General features: G+C 37.6%; 1 protein-coding gene across 2 annotated transcripts; it reads right to left on the bottom strand.

The window, feature by feature from the left end:
- Positions 1-2,028: 2,028 nt before the first annotated feature.
- Positions 2,029-19,831, bottom strand: ankrd28b (ankyrin repeat domain 28b). 2 transcript variants are annotated; one of them, XM_026284342.1, is made up of 28 exons: positions 19,569-19,829; positions 14,348-14,431; positions 14,188-14,266; positions 13,987-14,057; positions 12,684-12,884; positions 12,417-12,504; positions 12,188-12,330; positions 10,387-10,599; positions 10,225-10,303; positions 10,024-10,138; positions 9,768-9,850; positions 9,608-9,671; positions 8,398-8,466; positions 8,174-8,314; positions 7,977-8,088; positions 7,871-7,897; positions 7,710-7,784; positions 7,386-7,587; positions 6,830-6,917; positions 6,619-6,736; positions 6,296-6,515; positions 5,484-5,571; positions 5,315-5,398; positions 4,344-4,489; positions 4,157-4,239; positions 3,962-4,044; positions 3,781-3,872; positions 2,029-3,534 (listed from the first exon to the last, which is right to left on the bottom strand). In XM_026284342.1, the coding sequence occupies exons 1-28, from the start codon at positions 19,593-19,595 to the stop codon at positions 3,251-3,253; spliced, it is 3,159 nt and encodes a 1,052-aa protein (XP_026140127.1). In that variant the 5' UTR covers positions 19,596-19,829; the 3' UTR covers positions 2,029-3,250. The 2 variants fall into 2 exon arrangements, with proteins under 2 accessions (XP_026140127.1, XP_026140126.1); XM_026284341.1 differs by having other exon boundaries at positions 9,608-9,850; positions 19,569-19,831.
- Between the last annotated feature and the right edge of the window lie 376 nt (positions 19,832-20,207).

The following is a 20,207-nucleotide window of genomic DNA, read 5'->3' on the forward strand; positions in this document are numbered from 1 at the left end:
GGCTGTCCTAAGCTTTAAGAGGTTTGAAGATTCCTGTTTTACAGCATCATCTCAGTCCAAACAGGTGAGATTAGTGGATATAATAACTCTGGCCCAGAGAAACAACTGATTTTTAATCCAGGGTTAATCAATATTACTCAAATCTTGACTGAGGAATTATAATTACTTTCAGAGTCTGAATGTAATAATTGGTTTATCCCAAACAGAGTATCATGCCTCATAAGTGTACTGAAACTAAAACGCGTTAATTTTCACACTTATATGAAAATGTTTCGCAGCTAATCGTTGCAGGAGATCAGCTCTCAGTGAAAGTACATGTAAACGGAGATGAGCTCTGAACTCTTCTGCACTTGGTCCAGCCAGAAAACAAAAAGACAGCATGTGCTGAACCTTCATGAACCATTAGAAATTACAGACGATTTTAGAACACATAAAAATGTAATTTCAAATACTGGTGGGAGAAATTAAGAAACCATTGGTAAGAATAAGTAAAAATAAATAAATAAATGAATACTAGACAATTATATAAATCTAATAAAAAATATATAGGTAGCTTATCTTTTTTTAAGACAGAAAAAACCCTACAAAGGTCCACTATTCAATGTGGTGTTTATACACAAGGCTCCTCATTCTGTTTCTATTATTTTAAAATCTTTATTATTTTTATGAATATTATGTCTAAAAAACACAAATTATAGGCTTTTAAAGTTGAGCTAGATATCTGAATTAATATATGAACTAATATATATATATATATATATATACATAATACAATATAACATTCATATGAATGTTTATAATTGTTTTTTTTTTCTCTATAAATTTAAGATTTATACGTAACAATTTCATACTTTTTCCAGGATTTCCTTGACCTGTAAATAGTTTTCTTAAAGCTGCAGTCTAGGACTGGGTATAATTTACCTTAATAATACCTATAATTTTCCTGGGTATACCTTTCTAATCTTTTTGTATTCTATTTTCTTTTCATTTATTATGCAATTGTATATGTATATGTGTGTGTGTAAAGACCTCTAACTAGCTTGCTCTATTCTTTTATTTTTTTTTTATTCTATCTGTTTTTCTTTTTATTTATTATATTAGTTAAAATCCCATGCTCTTTTTGTTGTTCTTGATTGCTTCCACTGTCTTCATCTGTAAGTCGCTTTGGATAATGTAAATGTAATGTAATTTTATTTTGATCAATTCCAAATCAAATTTTGCTTATCGATTCCCATTTTCAATTTTAGTGTGGTTAAAAAAAAATTAGTCAAACATTTTGAAATCAAACTTATTTTTTCTCTTTTTAAAAAAAAATGTATTGCTGGTAAATACCATGAACAAAAATCAGCTGACTATAAAACAGTACTGTTTTTGTGCAAAATAGAGCTGCACAATACTGTATCAATTTAGAATTTTTTTATTTTAATTGAAGGTTGTGGTTCTCTCATAATTCTGAAAAAAAAAAAAAAAAAAAAATATATATATACACACACACACAAAATAAACAAATCTTATGGAATATATGAATGGAAGGTTTCAACGACTCACTCAAGATTTACTTGCTTCATTACTTGAAGAATAGTGTTTTTGAATAATTTTTTTAAATTGATGACAAATACAAATGATTCAGACAAATATATTTTAACAGCCTCTTTTCGCCACTAAATAATAAATAAAAAGGATACGCACAGGAATTGCTAGGAAACTTTCATTTTACGACTATCCAAAACTGAAATTGATTTTCGATTCCCACCCCTACTGCATTCCACAACTTTTAGTGCTCTAGAGGTTAATAAAAAGAACTGCGCACATCCTGCGCAAGAACATTGGAGCTACCTCTATCCGTTTGTCTATGACAAATCATACACGTGCTGGGTTCATACCAGAACTGATCTAAAATAGACCGAATATAAACACTTATTAGGTGTAACGCGGTGATGGATTCTTGATGTACTCATTACATAATTATTATTTTTTTTTTAACAAAAGATACTGACTGCAGCTTTAAACATTTGAGAATAAGAAAAATAAGATTCAAATTACTGAACTCATTTATTTAATCAACCATAAAATATACAGGAATCTCTTGTTGTGAGTAGGGGGCATCAGCGGCCATCGACCGCACCAATCACTCTCCTTTTCCCCAAAGAAAAGGACAGAAAGGAAACAGATCCCCGCTGACCCCCTCTCAGCCGGGAAGCTGTATTGAACAGATTTCCAGTTTCAATCATTCCAAAATCAAAGCTTGAAAAGAGACAAACACAGGTTTCTGACAGGCCATCACAGAAGGATCGAGTGGTTTCATTTGCTAAATCGAAGCGAGCATATCTGCCCAAAAAAGTCATGTTAATAAGAGCCAGAAAAAAATATATATTTATATATCAACATACAAAGAGATCGAATTCTGTTCTACCATTGGTTTACACAGTGTTCCTCATTCTGGAGCAAAGCATGCTGGGAGCCGTTTGCCTCTTCATTTTCAGTGCTTTTCACAGACTTAGTGTTGAACTTCTTGTGCATCTCATTGTTCTCTCAAGCTGCCCCTTCCCTCCATACAGTAATTTATGAAGGCACAAAATGATGATGAAATATGGAAAGTAAAAATAAATACCTTAGATAAAAGGAATAATGTATCCTAAAACTGAAGATGGAGACAGTTAGCATTTTAACATCACTCATGCTTGTGGCCAGAATCATTACAACGCTGATGTTCATGTCCTCAATTTGCCCCTGCGGTTTTGAAACTACTTAAACTACTGATTTTTATTTGATTTTTTATTTTATCCCCCTCAGAGGGACAGAGAAATAGACAGGTATTAAAATCGCATTTTAAAAAATAAATCATTTCTTTCCAAGTAAATGTAAATGATCGATTCAGAAGTGCACACTGACTTGAAACCGTAGAAAGCATCACAAATATTCCCAGTCTTTCGCGAGGGAGGATCTGAACATCCAATCCCAGTTGCACTACGACAGTGTCAAACTGCTTGTGCAAAAGTTGCTCCCAGGCTGCTGATTCTTGTCTTTTATTGCCATGTCTAGAGGTCCGCCAACTTCTCCGTCATATTTGTGTATGGTAAGATGTGCTGGCAGAGGTTGAGCTGATGGATAAAGGGGCTGGGAGGGCCAGCCTGCTGCGCCTCGTACATCTGTTTGTTTGCGTGTGGTGTGTGTAGAGACTCTTAAGGCTCTGCGGAGGGGCTGGCCGCTGGTAATTAAGACAAAATGTGTGCCTCTCCTTTCCTTCTCCTCAGTACGTCTCTGAGTCCGAGTCATTTAGCTCGTCGTCCTTGTAGAAGCCGTCATGGCGGCCGATGCTGTTGAAACTGCAGTAGGAGCTGTGTTCGGAGCGGAGCATGGGCAGACTGTCGAACGTGACGCTTTTGGTGGGGCTGGTGTAGTGATTGATGGCACTGAACGTGAGGCTGGGTACCGCTCCTCCGCTGGGAGACACGGGCATCATGGTGGCCAGGATTAGCGCCAGGCAATCTGCCACATCTTTGTTAGGAGCACAAGCCAGGGCTGGAGTATAACCTTTTAGAGAAAGAAAAGAAATTATGATAATTATTTCCAAATATAACCTATGCTGTAGATACATACATACATACATACATAATATACACACACACACACACACACACACATATATATATATATATATATATATATATATATATATATATATATATAAAATCATCCAAAACATATTGCTCATCTCTAAACATTTTAAACAAACGAAAATCTATAGTCAGGATAAGATTAGAAATCATCAGCATTTACCATTTTCATCAACGGCTAGCACACTAGCACCCTTAGCTAGTAGTTCTTGGACAACCACAGTCAAGCCATTCCTGGCAGCCACATGCAGGGGCCTGGAACATGAAAATTTAATATTAGGCTTATAGTTGAATATATATTTGTACATCGGTGAAAGTGCATAATTTCTGTGTGTTGACCCCACGTTTGTAAAGCTGCACTGGTGGAGTTGATGAGGTTTCGGTCAGTGATCTTTTCCAAGATCAACAAGGCACTAGTTTCATGACCCTATCGAGATCAAATGAAAATCAATACAGTAACAGTTATGAGAACATCACAATATATACTAGATGGGTATAACTTATGGAATTAAGACATGAGAGAACAGAGTGTTTCGTACCTTACTGCAGGCCAGATGGAGAGCAGTGTTTTTGTTGGCATCCTGTAGCGTGAGATCTGCTTTTGCGCTGCTCACCAACACCTCTGCCAAACACAGATAGACATCATGACACGTCAAAAAACAAACACAAACTCAGTTAACTAAAAAAAAAAGGAAAACATTTGAGGTTTGAGTGTTGAAGTCCTACCGACTGCATTAGTCTGGCCGTTCTCAGCAGCCATCATGAGTGGGGTTTTGCCTCCAGCATCCACACAGTTCACCTGTGCGTTATGACCCAGCAAGAGCTGCAGACACTCCACGTGATCCGTGAATGCTGCAGCATGAAGAGGAGTCCTGTCACAGAGAGGAAAAAAGGTTATAAAATGGACCTCAACCATAAAAAGTGACGGTTCAAAAAAAATAAAAATAAGGTAATACTTTATTTAAAGGACCAATTCTCACTAATAACTAGTTGCTTATTAGCATACATATGTCTATTATATTGGCTGTTTATCAATACCTATAAGGCACATGCTGACGCCTTTTTCTGCATGACCATATTTTTGATCGCTTAACCCTACCCCATACCTAAACTTAGCAACTACCTCACTAACTATAATCAAGCAGAAAATTAGGAGTTTGTTCAGGGAAAACTTCCCTGTTCTAAAGTGTTATTCGTTACCATAATGTCTATATTTTGGTTTGCATCTATTCATTTCCATAAGAAAAACATGACATTACATTTACTAGATTTAAGGGGGGGGAAATGACATTATTAGGTAATATACAGAACAGTTTAAGTTCAATTTCCATTAGCAAAATTGTGATATTTACTATTACAGTTAAGACTTTATCGGTGTTTTAGCATTATTTGAAAACTATTATAGTACTTATTATTTTGAATTGGCTTTTTTTTCAGTTTTAGTAATTTTAGTACTTCAACTTTCAAGATGCCAACATTTCTAAGTATTATTTTATTTCAACTTTAACTAAAATGATGTTTTTAAAGTTTTAGTTTTGCTTAATAACAGCACTGTTTTGTCACTATTGATCTAACATTAAATAAATTGAACGTTATTAACTCATACCATACTATTTCAAAAAAGAAAAGAAAAATTGTCCTCACAAGCCACATCGATCTTAATGGATGAAAGACTAAATAAACAAGAAGAACAGCACCTGTTTTTGGAATCAGTTGAGTTGACGATGGCAGGACTAAGTGTCTCTATCAACATCTCAGCCGCTCCTTCATTGTCATTTATACTGAAGGTCATAACAAAAAAAAACAGCTTCAATATTTTGCCCTTTTAAACACAATCACATACCAACCCAAACCAAGTGCACTTACACAGCACAGTGAAGCGGGCTAAAGGTGTTCCCTTCAGTCTTATGAAATAACTCCTGCTCCAGCAACACTTCAACACATGTGTCATGACCTGCAGAGAGATAATTTGGTGTAACAACAGTTTATCTAACAAGCTTCTGGAGTCCTGCTCAAAGACAAAGAAGAAAAAAAAAAGTCAGACATGGCGATCATATTTTGTGATTGGGCTGGTTGGCATTTCACCTTGTCGGGTCTAGTCACAACAAACTATAACATTGAGATTTTAACAAAGAGATAAAAAAAAAAAAAAAAAAAAAAAAACATTCCAGTGTTAACATTTTGCATCGAATGACAAACAGACACCAAAGTGCCATTTACAGAGTTCCCACCCTTTCTGACCAATGAATGTCCATGACTTGTCCAGTCGATCGTGATTACTACATTATCATCATTACACAATGAGTGCTGAAGAGGATTTCCATTTGTACGCAAAGAACTATTCCTTAAAATACGATTATGCATAATAATTATGCATACGAGTAAGTGAAAGTCCCTTAAAAAGGCAAACAAGTTAAATTTGAATGTAGCTCAAGAGGTTTCGACTTCCTGAGCCTTCAAACAGATCATAACCAGAAATTCAAAGTAGTAAATTTACTTTACATTAAATGGCTATAGAAATTTCCATGACTTTTCCATGTCTGGAAACCAATTTAAAAAAAATCCCTGACATTTCAATGAGAGTGGGAACCCTGTATTATTTTCATCAGACTTGGTGCAAGCAGGCCTTTAAACTGGTAGGGTGCATCGATCTGTGATTGGCAAGTGTGTTTATTCACCGTTGTAACAGGCCCAGTGCAGGGGCGTGTAGCCTTGGTGGTCAGTGATGACAGGAATGGTCTCTACTGACTGGGCAGCATGCAGAAAGCCCCCCAGAACCCCAACGTGGCCACAGGCGGCCGCAAGGTGCACTGGAGAGCGCCCCCTACAGTCCCGTACCATGAAACTGGCATTTTGCTGCAGCAGGGCCTCCACACACTCCTCATGACCCGTCACTGCCTGAATGGAACAACACACACAGCCATGAGCCACGCTTTGAAGCACTAGCACAGGTGAGAGCCAGAATCAGTAGAAATACTGAAGAAACTCAGTCGTGATTTACCCCTCTGTGCAGAGCAGTGCGGCCCCGTTTGTCTTTGGCATCGACATTGGCTCCTTTATTAATAAGGGAGTAAACACATTCTGTGTGTCCACCCAGCACTGACAGCATCAGAGGCGTCCTGAAACCAAATATATGACTCTGACTCCGCAATCTATAATTTCTATTATTATTTTCTACAAGAAGAAACTGGAAAATAGTCTCATGTACTTACTGGCCAATCCCATCCTGAATGTCCACTGCACTCTGCAGGTCAGCATTTCCGATGAGCAAACGGAGACATTCAGAGTGACCATTTGTGGCTGCAAGGCAAAAGTGAAGACATGTGTGTCATGAGAGTGGGGGTGACCCCGAATAGTCGAAGATTCGATGCATCAATAGGAGGAGCCTGATTTGACTATCAATCTTACAGTTAAACATTCATGGGGTGTCTTAAGTGAAACATCACAATGGATGATGACATCAGGGGATTGGGGTTTGGGAGGTGGTTGAATTCTTATAAGAGAAAACAACTAATGATTTCTAACACCTTTTTAGGTGTTTTATTAAAGTCCCTTTCAATGAAAGACTGTTCACTCAGCGGCCTTTCATAAGAATGAACCATCTTTGTATATCTATAGTCCTTAGTTTTATTATAAAATGAGACTTTTTCCTTTAGATTAACCAATAAAAGTCATTCAGATTCCCAACTGAATCACAATCTGTGTCTGGTCACAAACTATGCAAATAACTGAAGGTCATGTAATCTCATTAGTCTTTGCACACCATACCAGCGGCGTGGATGGGGGTGCGCTTGAGCGTGTAGTCTTTCACCAGGATGGAAGCCCCCTGGTTGATGAGCACATCCACACATTCAATGTGGCCTTTGAAGGCAGCCAGGTCCAGCGGCGTGTGTCCTTGTGCTGTTTTCACATCCAAATCCAGCAAAGACTGAACCAATACCTCAAGAGCCTGGTGATGTCCATGATATGCCTGAGGACATCCGTTAAAACAACCGTTAAATATAATCGGAGAAGAACCCAAACCAGAAAGCATAAAAGAATTGCAGTGTTTCTCAACATTTGGTGCACAAACCAGATGGAGACTGTACTCACAGCCAGGTGGAGAGGGCTCACAGGAGCACGTACATCAGAGTCATTTAGGATGTCTGTCCCTGAGGTTTCCATTAACTTCAAAACAAGAGACAGGATCTAATTAGGTCTCATCACTCTGCGACAGTCTTAAAGAGGTTTACGTTGAGCGTCACAGCACTTACCACATCTAAAGGAGTTTCACTCGCAATCTGATGAAGAATACAGAAGTATATTAAGCTGAAAATATCAAAAACATAGACCTAGTCACATGATTTTAAGTAATCTCACCAGCTCCAGACACAGGCGGTGTCCATAAGCAGAGGCGTAATGCACTGCATTGTAGCCCTGATTGTCTCGGATCCCTGGGTTGGCGTCATTCCTCAGCAAATATTCCAGGCACCTAGTTAGGGAACGAGAGACTGGTAAATACTTGTCATTTAATAAGTTATGCACACCATTCGCTCGTATGGGATACAGCAACTTACTTTCCATCTGCGTCCGAAGCAGCGGCGTAATGGAGGGGGGTGCAGCCCCTCTTGTCAAGCTCATTGACATTGGCTCCTGAACCCACCAAAGCAAACAGGCACTGGTAGTTGCAGTTTGCAGCTGCGTAGTGCAAAGGTGTCCTAAAGAAGAGACGGTACGCTCAAACCTCACAATCAAAAATATCATGATGCATAATGAATGACTAGGTGCAGAGAAAACACACCTTCCAAAGCTGTCCTTCCTGTTGAAATCCGCCCCTGTGTTGAGGAGAAGATTCAGACAATCAAGGTTCCTGTGGTAGAAAACACATTTTAATTAGATACAGCAATAAAGACTCAAGCTACATGAATGAAACATTAAATGGGTTGCACTAGACTGGTCACTGACAAAGATAAATTATTCACAATAATAATAAAAAAAATACTTTTAACCTCAATATAATTTGCAGATGTGTTTTATTCATATCAGATACACAGTGTAACTAACTATAAAGTTCACTCTATTCGTCTCCCAGTTCTGCCACTTATTTGCATGTATTTTCACGATCAATATCATTTAGAAAGGTTTTTGAACTACAAAACACTCATTTACACATATTTGTGAATCAGAATATCAGATTGTTCATGACAGGGTAAGCAAGTTTATGAATATTTTGAATAAAAAAGGTCATACAGTGTTACTGCGAACGCGGTGTGTCACGTGACAAGCATGACGTGTCGCCATTGAAAAAGGAAGGGAAAACGTTCTAAAATAACGGTCACCTAAAAAACTTCACTCTGGGGGGAGCGCTACAATATTTTAAACTCACCACTGAAAAGGTTAAAGGTTTAGTCATGTCAGCTTCTAAGAAACACTCATTGACGCTGGTTTCATATGATTTGAAAAACATTAATACCATTTAAATGAAAATGTAATGATGTTGTTTTGCAACCACCAGTAAATATTTTAGCTTTATTTTTTATCATATTTAACATGCACACTGAATACCCATGTACAAAACATATCAAAATTAAATGAAAAATAATGTTTTTAATTATTTATCTAAAAAGTATTTTATATAAATATCATTAACTAGAAATAACACATTTTTTACACAATATGAACTAACCTTGGCATAAACTTATAATAAAAAGGTTAAATTATCAGATATTTTAAGACATTAAATTATGGGTTTACCTTTTGTAATGTCTTTTGTAAAGACATTACTTTGTATACATTTTTTGTTAAAATATTTTTAAGCAACAAATAAGATTGCGCAAAACTAATACAGGTTTTTTTTTCAAACATTGTATTCTTTTAATATTTGTATACTTCTGACATTTATGCCCCACAAAATATATTTTTTTTTTCTTTTCTTTTTTTTTTAAATAAATAAACAGACTGGGACCAAGAAAAACCGTCATCATCGACCATAAAATCTAAAATAATCTCACCCGCCGGCAGCAGCAGCATGTAAACAGGTCCTTCCAAAGTCATCAGGGGTGTCTATATCAAAGCCTGGAAGACACAAACTTGCTGTTACGTTGCAATTAATTATGTAATCCATGCACAAAGAGTGCACTGGCTGACTATCTGAGCAGTGATACAGCTTACCAGATGACAGCAGTTTACGACAGCAGTCTGAGTAGCCGCTGAGGGCAGCCAAATGCAGTGGAAACATGCCATGAACCCCCCTCCTAAAAGAAAGACACAATGTTACAACCAGACAGACAGGAGCATCTCGCTGTAAACGCACAAGGAATCAATAAAATTTCTGCCTTCATCTAGATTTCCACAGTTAATAATGTAACAGCATAAATTAAACAAATCTGTTACATTGAGTAATTAGCAGGCACATGGGAATTCTCACTTGGCTGTATCAGCTCCATTAGTGATCAGTGTGTTGATGAGAAGCTCGTGTCCGTATCGAGCCGCGATGTGCAGAGGAGTATTTCCGTTCTTATCTTCACAGTCTATCTCAGCACCTACACATATACGAAACAAACAAGACGCTGTCAGATACTGCAGCTTTGCACACGGGTAATGGACAATTTCAAAACTCAAGACTCGCCGTTTTGAATAATGGTCTGGGATCTTGAGAACCTCCCGCGGACCGCGGTCATATGTAGAGGAGTCTTACCATCCTTACTCTGCAAAAAGATAAATAACCAAGTGACAACGGAATACACTTGTGATTTTTGTCACACATGGGCAGCCATAGTAGAGGTCCCACCTTGATATTGACATCGGCTGCATTTCCCACGAGCAGCTCAAGGCAGAGCGCTCCGTGCCGTGAGGCGGCGGTGAAGTGCAAGGGTGCGAAGCCCTTCTCGTTAACCTGGTTCACATTCGCGCCACACTCGATCAGCTCGTTCACCACTACATCCTGACCGTTGTAGCATGCCACGTGCAGGGGCGTGTTCCCATACGCGTTTGGCTCATTCATCTGTAAGCATGTGCATAGTTCAAATGGTCAGACATTCACACTGTGGTTTAATTACTGTATGACTGAATGAGACTGAACGGAGGTGTGCAACCAATGTAAGCATTGTGCAGTAGCCCAATTAGTTATACATGCTCTTCATAAGCACAGCAGTCTACTCTTTTAGCTCTTTTGAAGCGGATCTCTAGATGAAAAGGTTAGCATGATGTCGTCTGAACCATACTTGGACAGAACCGCAAATGACTGCGTGAAAGCAAGCATTTTATTATGTTCTAGTCAATCAAACAGATTGCCACTTTGTTCATTTGCCAAACTGAAAATTTAAAATCAACTTGCTCCCTGCCAAAATGGTTAACGTCATGTGACACTAGCGCTAATCAATACGAACAGGCACATAAGCATTTTTGAAAAGTTTGGCATTGAATTCCATGAAAAACATAACATTTTAATTTGACATTTTGCATTACATTTCAAAAGATGCAGCAACGGACAGAAGTAAAGCAAACCACTTGAGAGAGACTGAAACTGTGCAACAGATTCACTTGAGAATCTGTCTGTCTTTCAATTAAGATATCGTGACGCACTGTAATGTATTGAATAATGATGTATGTATTGCAAAAACAAATCTAGTTTAAAATATTCATGATGTTTTAACTAAAACAAAATGACATTTTACACACCAATCCAACATTTACTGCCAAAACGACAGCATGTGGAATGTGCCAATCTATGCCATGATAGTGTGGCTAAACACCGCCTCCGCAGAGGTAGATCAACGCCTGCTTCTAAATCACTGCCGGTGTAGCTCTGCCCACTGACTTGTGCACATAGTGTAAATAACAAGAGAGTCAAACGCATGTCGAGGCAGAAACCAAAAAATAAACATGCTCTGAAGACAAGTATTTGCATTGCCTTCCTTCTAATCCCAGCATTAGGAAAGAGAGAATTAACTTTATTCTTAATGAAGATCCAGACCACATCAGCAAGAACTTGGTACTTTGATCAATTGATTTTACTGCACATTTGTTTACAAACAAGGAACAATTTGAATAGGGCTGCACGATAAAGTGCATGGGATTGTCTTATTACAGATCATTTGATATACACAAAGTCTTTATGTATTTTTGACCTAAAACACAGCAATTTCCATATGTGTAGGATACAGGCTGTCAAATACACACAACTGATAGCCAATCATTGCTTGGGCAGTAACTTCTGAGTCCACAATTTGCCACACCAATTCTGATGAGGGGGGGTCAAAACAGGACAGAAAATAGACTTTTTTTTTTCAGTTTTTTTATGGAAAAATCTTTAGCACATTATAAGGAGACCTCAGAAGATAGTATAAAATAATAAAAGCAGTTTGTGACTCCTTTATGCTAATACTAGTGTGACCTATCAGCTTCACTCATGTTAATCACTACTTAAAATGATTCTCAATTATTCACAAGCTGTAAATCAAGGAAGAATCATAACATTAGTGTTATGAAGATAAAACTTAATGGTTATTATGATCTATAATGTACATATTAAATATCGCCCCGTTTGAAAGACATGCATGTTAAGAAAGTAGGACAATGTGAACACTCACATCCACTCCTAGGTCCAGCAGATACTTCACCACACTGATCATCCCGCTGGACGCTGCAGCATGGATGGGTGTGTAAGCTTTCTTATCCTTACACGTCACCTCAGCGCCATGAGACACCAGCAGTTTGACCACCTCGATGTGACCTGACGGGTTAAAAGGGTTGGGAATTTACAACACCCCACATAAAGTTGTGCAAAAGGCTGGAAAACAAATAATCGATTCGTCTCACCCATGAATGCCGCCCAGTGGATCGCCCTTCTGTCCTTCTTATCAAACGCATTTATATTTGCTCCTCTGGATAGCAGTAACCGCACCATCTGACAGCAGAAAAACATGTTATTATACTTTACACATGGAGGACAATAAAACAAATGTGAAAAAACTGGAATTGAAATAATGATAAACATACATCTCTCAACTGTATGTCCAAGTACTTTATGAATTCTGAACCATCGTTTCAACAAACCCAAACATATGCAAATGGCTGTTGACTGACCTCCAGGTGGCCACTGTGGGCAGCGTGGTGCAGAGCTGTGCGTCCAGCCCGATCTGATACATTAACATTGCTAAGCAGTGGCACCAATGCCTCAGCGCAGCGGACCGCTTTGTTAGCAGCCGCCACATGTAGAGGAGTCTGCCAGTTCTTATCGCGAGCGTTCACATCGGCAGAGTGCTTCAACAAAACCTGCACCGCCTCCTGCAGGGCACAAGGTCACAGGAAAAGATGGATCAATTATCTGAAGCCTTACTTTTCATTTGGTTCCCTTAATTTGTGGTCGCATACTTCCACAACTTCAGGCAAGTAACATTTTGTCAATTTTCACATGAGCTCCAAAATATTAGTGCCTGAAGTTTAAGATACAGGGTTTCTGCAGGTTTTATGAAGGTAAATGTATGACCTTTTAAAGACCAAGTAAAAAAGAAATGAAGGAATTAACTGAAGAGAACAACACTTCAATATCTTCTCTTAATGAGAATGTCTAGTGAGCACACAATGAGTTGTAAAGTTTGAAAAATAAAACATCCAACCAATCTCCATTACTTGAATAGCTCTGCTCCAAACCACTAGAATATGGAAATAAGTTTTAAGCATAAACTCACTTAATTTTGTTCCGTTTTTCCAAGATTTTACATTATAAGTAAATGTATCTTAATTTAAGAATGTTTGTATTGGAAAATATATGCATTTTCTGCAATTCATGCAACTTAATTATTAAATTAAGAACATTTAAGACTCACAAAAACCCTGTAAACCTAACAGAAGCTTTTACATTACTTATATATTTTCTTTTCAGCAGTGACCAAACACACACTGTGAACACACATTACTAGATGCAGTATTTACTTAATTTATGGAATATTTACTTAATCAACTGTAGACTACGCTGCATTTTAATTTTAAATATTTATATAAAATATAGGTAACACTTTAGTATGAGGACCAATTTTGACTATTAACTAATTGCTTATTATTAACACATTGACTCTTTATTAGTACTTGGCATGACCATATTCTACATATCCCTAATCCTACACAATTTTAGACAAAATTCATAGTTAATAGTTTGTTAATAGGAAGAATGGGTTCTTAAAATAAAGTGTGACCAAAATATTTAAAATTTTTTATAGATTTATAGATCGTTTTAAAAGCACATTAGCCTTTGCTGTGCTGTCTGAATCTGTGTCACTATTTTGGTATTGCCTACAGAAATTATGATACTGTGACAATTCTGTTCTTCAGGAAGCAAAGTTTAAGCAAAACCTACAGAATCCAAGTGTGTGTCTGTGTGTTGTAATACCTCACTGCAGGATGCCACTGCGCGGTGCAGAGGAGTCAGCCATTTGTTGTCTTTGGCATTCACCCTCGCCCCTACACCACAAGCAAAACATGAATAACAGTATGACAATACATCAAAGCCACATTTGAAGACACCTGGAATCAAAGGGAGGAGATGCGAGAAGCTTCAGAAAATGAGTTTCATTATTCCAGATGCATTTACCTGATAATATTAAGAGCTCTATAATCTCAGCATCTCCTAGGTAAGCAGCTGCGTGCAGCGGTGTCCTTTTTTCATTGTCCTGAAATAAGTAGTTTATTATTAAGTGAACCAATTCGAAATATAAAGTGGATCGATTTAAAATCCAACGTTTTTTTCTTACTTGTACATTCACATCTTCTTTCTTGAAAACGAGAGAGCGTACTTCATCCGGATCAACATTGAAAATAGCTTTTAGCAGGGCAGGCTGAAAGACAGAGAGACATTTCAAGTCACACAACTGACAATGAGAAGCATGGCCAAATCGGTACTGTGACATTTCATCTGTGCCCTGACACGTGAACTTAAATGCAGAGTCTGATAACTTGTTTGCAATAACTGGGAAAACATGGTTGACTCTCTTCCCTGAAGACTTCTGTTCTGACAGCAAACTGAAGCAGCAGCACCTTGAGGTAGTGTTGTCATGAGACTGCCTGTGTACTGCTTATGTAAATGCATGCTCAAGTGCCAGAGTGATTCTGAATAAAACCAGCCTCTGCCTCTTCGCTATGGCTTTTTGAGCTGCAGTGCAAATTGACATATCAATCTTTAATCATTGGTCAATTTTCTTTTCTCTACAATGATTAAATAAATAATAAAAAAAACATGTCATGCTTTCATTCTAGTAAACAAACATTTATGTTTTAAAGGAGAGATTGTAATAACATTGAACTTTGTTTCTTTAATTAGTATTTCGTCACAGTATTTCACAATTTGGATTCCATCTTTCCCAATACAATAAGTCTCTCAATTTTTTTGTTAAAAACAAGGTTTTTTAAACTGGTTTAAAACTGTTAAAAGAAAAGGCTCAATAAACTAACACACAGATTTAATACACTACATATCAATATATCTTCCCTTTGTACTAGTGATGTCTGGTTCGTGAACAAATCGTTCGATTTAACCGGTTCTTCTTAGTGTTGAACCAAATCGGAGTGAATCTTTTGAACCGGTCGCGTCTCCAGTAATCATTAATTTATGACTTTTTTGACGTGCTGACACTCTCTGAGTCGACATTAACCAACAGTACACTGACTGAACTGTGACGAGAGAACTGAAGATGAACTCGAGCCAAGCAGCTTGTGTGTACTAGCTTTTCTATGTGGACTCGGAGGGCTGCGCACTGTGACTAAGTGTTGTTTCAAGATCATCATTCTGCACACAGGATGTGCATAAGTGCTCTGTGCTGCTCTATATGGGCACCTTTAGTATTAGAATACTTTTCTGTGCAATCAAAGAGTATTAATAGTCTTTCTTGTTCTGTCCTATCCATCACGTTGCTGCCTTTATTACGGTGCTATACATTTAAAAGAAACGTCTTTTATATTTCTATATAAATGTATATACTTCTTTTTTCATGAATGTATTTTACAACAATACAAAGAGCAATGTGTAACATTTTACCAGGGGCCTGTACCATGATGGTCGCTGAACAAATTCAGAGTTACAGGATTAGTTTTGAGTTGACAAAACCAAACCTCTCCAATCCGGCTCTGTTGGTACCATGATGCTGTTCATCAACTTTCTTTGTCAACTCAGGCTTTGATCCTGAGTTTGTGGAGCGCGTGCACATGAATGTGTGACATCACTGGCGAACAGCCAATCACGAGCCTTGCAACAAAAAGCAAGTTTGATTTACTTCTCGTGAGAGACCCAGCGAGATTCGAAACTAAAGGTTAAAGGTTTTGCTAAAGGTTAAGAGTCTGAAGAATATGACAAATTTAACCAGGACAAATAAAATAAATAATCTTGCTCTATCAGTGAAGTCACAAGTGAAACTTGTTAACTTAGTTTATACATTTGAAAATATATAGTGGTAGAGACTAGAACATGTAAGTTCAGATTTTTTATTTTTTTAAATAGTGCAATCTTTTGATACTACAGCTTATATATATCATATGATCGGTATACATTTATATTTATTTAAAATAAACGATTTATAATAACTGTTTAACTAAAATTGCTTGTGTGTAAAAGATAAATAATAATAATAATAATATGAACCACAATAATTATATAAATCAGTAATTATCATTAAAGCCAGACTTCTTTTTTTTTTTTTTTTTTTTTAGCATTAGTGACATTCAATTTGGAGCAAGATAAACTGGAGTGACTTTGTGTCAGACATGTGTCACTTTTCTCACATCTGATTGGTCCAGCTTCAGTTTGAGATCTCTAACCCAGAACATAACCTGCCCTGGAGCAGGTTAGCCGTGGAGTGTAAGTTACTATGGCAATGAATGCAGCTAAAAGCCAAGCCACTTACATGGTACCTAAAACCCAGGATTGGTGCAAACTAAACTGAAACTTACCTGGCTAGCCAGCTAATCCAGCTTCATGGTACAGGCCCCAGATTTAAGACTTATTCCCTTTTATTTGTTAATAAAATTTCACCAGATTTTATAAAATGATTGTGCACCTGTGATTTTTCTAGAATCTAGAGTATCTTTTGCTGCTGAATTATCCACTGAAAAAATGGTATTGTTGCATCCCTAATTAAAATCATGAATTGAGGGTTTACATACTGAACCAAAATCCACTAGGAGGATGATCAAAACCATGCTCAGATCTTTATTCCAAAAAATATGGTACATGTTTAACAAGGATGAACAGTTAATTTAAGATTTCAAGAAATGAAATATTAAAACAAATGATTAGATAAATGGGTTGTTTTAAACCTAAAGGAGAATCCCAACCAGTGAGGAGACTCAGAATAATAGAATAAGAAAATATGTTCATCATTAACTGAAAGATGGATGCATATCATGGAGGTCTCCGCCAGCATGGAGAGAGCAGATGGTGCAGACAGTGCAGATCTGCTCCAAACTGCCATGAGCTCATACTGGACACCACTGTTCCTCCCAGCAGCTTAGCTTGCGCTACTGGTTTATCAAGGACACAAACAGCTAATTTGATGTTTATCAATTAACATTTAGCCAACTTCAACAAACAAAGAGAATGCCAGTTCCAACGGGTGACACAGAAGACAGATAAAAACCATGAGTGCATCCATATCAAAGAAAACCTCTGACACCAGTTCCCCTTGGCAGAGACCCGTTTCCTTTCTATTTTCATCTCTATAGATATTCCAAACTTTGTCATCACTTTAAAAAACAAACTGGGGTTGAGAACAATGCACATGCCTTCCGCATCTTTTGCAGTACAGGCTTGCTGTGACTCATGGGAAGCATGTGCACTATACCAGAGTTACAGGAAGTGTTCAGTCACACATTCTTGAGTGTTGTCAAATGGGATGCAGAAAATTCTGATAACAGCCAAGTGTTAATTTGCCTCAGGTTTCACACCACGCAGAAGTTTCGGAAATCACACGCCATATTAGATAGTGTAATTTTTTTTTTTTTTGGAAAGCACAATAAGAAAAAGGAAATCTAACTAATCACTAATACAAAAATGTCATCTTCCTAGATCTTCTCTGGCTTATCTAAACCAGTTAGTGTCAGTTGAGTTTGTCAGCGGAAGGACAAGCTCACACTGAGAGTCGTGAGAACATAACAAGCAAGCACTTGTGCTTGAAGAAAGCTTCATCTGAAAAGGCTCCTTCAGTAACTCTGAGCCGAGACAAGGCTTTATTTGTCACATGTGGCCTGCGCTCTACTGCATGCATACGGCTTTAATCGTCTATTCAAGCGATGCGATCGTGTTCGGTCTCCTTTAATGAGCCCCTCTAGTTAATGCCATCACCATGGAGATGAGCACTTCTGTATCTCCTCGTCCTTCCTAACCAGAGCCTGAGTGATGTAAACACATGTGTACATGTACAAACACTAAAACAACACGATACTGAACTCTCTGTCTGGTTCTGGAGGTCAACCGGTAATGTCAAGGTCATGGGTTTGACTTCCAGAGAACACCAGTCTTATGAAGTTAAACATTCAAGCAAATTTAAGCATTTGAAGCACTTAGAAGTCAGCAAAGAAAACTCAGTTCAGTACTAGAACTGTGTTTTCTTGCATGTCTTAACACACTTGAACAGACAATTACACACTTACGACACTTACGTCAATAATATAGGCAAGCATCTTCATAAACAGTCAGTTAGGTGAAGTTAGCAATAACAGGATAGAATCTGCTGCACAAACCTGATTTTAACTTTACATTAGTTAGGCTAGTAGTTTTTGCTGGGGTATTGAAATTGGCATTGTAATTTTATTTAAAAACTAGTGTCATCACCTTATTCAATTTTTATTTATTTATTAGGTAACATGGGTCAAACACAACAAACAAACAAACAAACAAACAAACAAATATATATATATATATATATATATACACACGCACTTTTATTTCCTCTGTCTTTTTTTGTTTTTATCTATTTATTTTTGTTGCCGAACCAATGCAATTTTGACAGCTAAACGCACATATGTGTCAATGGGTGAAACATTCCATTGAAAATCAGAAATTTCACGCGTACAAAACACTTAATGTCAAAGAAAAGAAAGAAAAAGCTATACTGCAGGAATAACAGTAGAAATGCTCCAAGTCTCTTAACATTCAGTTATCCTGAGGGAGACAGTAATGTGACAGGTGAAATCTATGACATCAGTCATTTAAATAAACCTTTCTGGCAGTGTCATCATTACGAAGGCCAAATGTCCAAAATATTTGGCATCTTTGGCCCACTTGTAAAGTCTCTCTATTCTTGAATCTCCTCTACACTAGAAATCTCCCTCTCTCTATATATATTTATAAAGCGAATGAATTTACATAACACTAAGATCAGCTGAAAACCCAATTTTTTTAGAGCTGCGATGGATGACTGGGCTTGTGCGTCACTGATAGTCGACCATACACCTGTCGTGCACTCAGCAAGTTGTCAGTTGATAAAGACTGACATTAATGTAATCATCATTTTTCATCACTCTCAACTTCAAATCCATAAACAAAACCAGCTCTCTGATATCTGAGCATTTTCATAGCCAGCAGTAAAAAATATGTTTACCATCTAACCTCACGAGACCAACTGTTGCCCTAGCCTTAAGAAAACAAGGAAACAGAAGACTTGTGCGGTTTATTAATTACTTAACAGATTATTGGAAACAATGTACACTTCATCGGTCACAAGCGTTATATTAATATCGTGGCTCGCGGACATTTAGCTTAGCAACTATTAGCTACATTCCTTCTGCACGAGATAACAAATACCCACAAATTACGTTTCGCTTTCTTTTTTTGCTTTTAGTACAGTGTAGCACAAATTCGACCTCTTATACGTCTTTAGTTAAATGGCTTTGGACAGTTCAGTCGTCTGTGAGCTTGCTGGGTCGTTCACTGGCGTGTTAGCACTTATTAGCTTGACTCGGCTAGCTGTTTCTGACATCACTCACCTGTTCTCCAATTTTGAGAACCACCATGTTTCGATGCTCTCTTTGGATCTCATGCAGAACTAACCGGATATTTTTCACCACCACTGCCACTTGAATACTGATGTTTTGTTGTCGGTAGATCTAGCGTTTGCAGTAGGCCTGGGGTTTCCTACTTGCCACCGACGAACAGGGTAGAAAACTCCATAACATTACCGCCACTGCTGCCTCGCAAAGAATGCGGACGATGATTGGCTAGACGGTGGTTTGAGCGACAGTACAAAGAACGGTAATTGGCTAAAACTCAGATGAGGGCGATGCTTGCTTGTGGACTGTGAAACGTTGTTGGATGTGTGTGCTCGTCGCAGTTTAACAGTAGGTATCAGATCGGTAAATGAAGAAATGCGTGTTTCTCTATAACATAGTGATTTCCACTTCACTTTTTAACAACGTTGTTGAATGTGATGAAAAGTGATGGTTCATTGAGATTATATAAGTGTAACACAGTTGTTTTGACATTTTCTATTTGTATTAATTATAGAAAATTACTGATGCAGGAGTTTTAACTTTTTGATGCCAAGGACCCCAAATATGATCATTCTGCTGAGGGAAACCCACTTCTTATTTCCCTCTTTCCTAATTCTACACACACAAATTGTTAAA

Source organism: Carassius auratus, chromosome 16 (genome assembly GCF_003368295.1).
Source record: "Carassius auratus strain Wakin chromosome 16, ASM336829v1, whole genome shotgun sequence".
In the NCBI taxonomy this organism is placed as follows: Eukaryota; Metazoa; Chordata; class Actinopteri; order Cypriniformes; family Cyprinidae; genus Carassius; species Carassius auratus.

Excerpts from the sequence above, each read along its gene's own strand:
- ankrd28b (XM_026284341.1), bottom strand. The coding sequence starts at position 19,595 with ATGGTGGTTCTCAAAATTGGAGAACAG. Across the intron at positions 14,058-14,187 it reads AGAGCTCTTAATATTATCAG|GGGCGAGGGTGAATGCCAAA; the intron begins GTAAATGCATCT and ends CTTGTGGTGTAG. Across the intron at positions 12,885-13,986 it reads CAGTGGCATCCTGCAGTGAG|GAGGCGGTGCAGGTTTTGTT; the intron begins GTATTACAACAC and ends TGTGCCCTGCAG.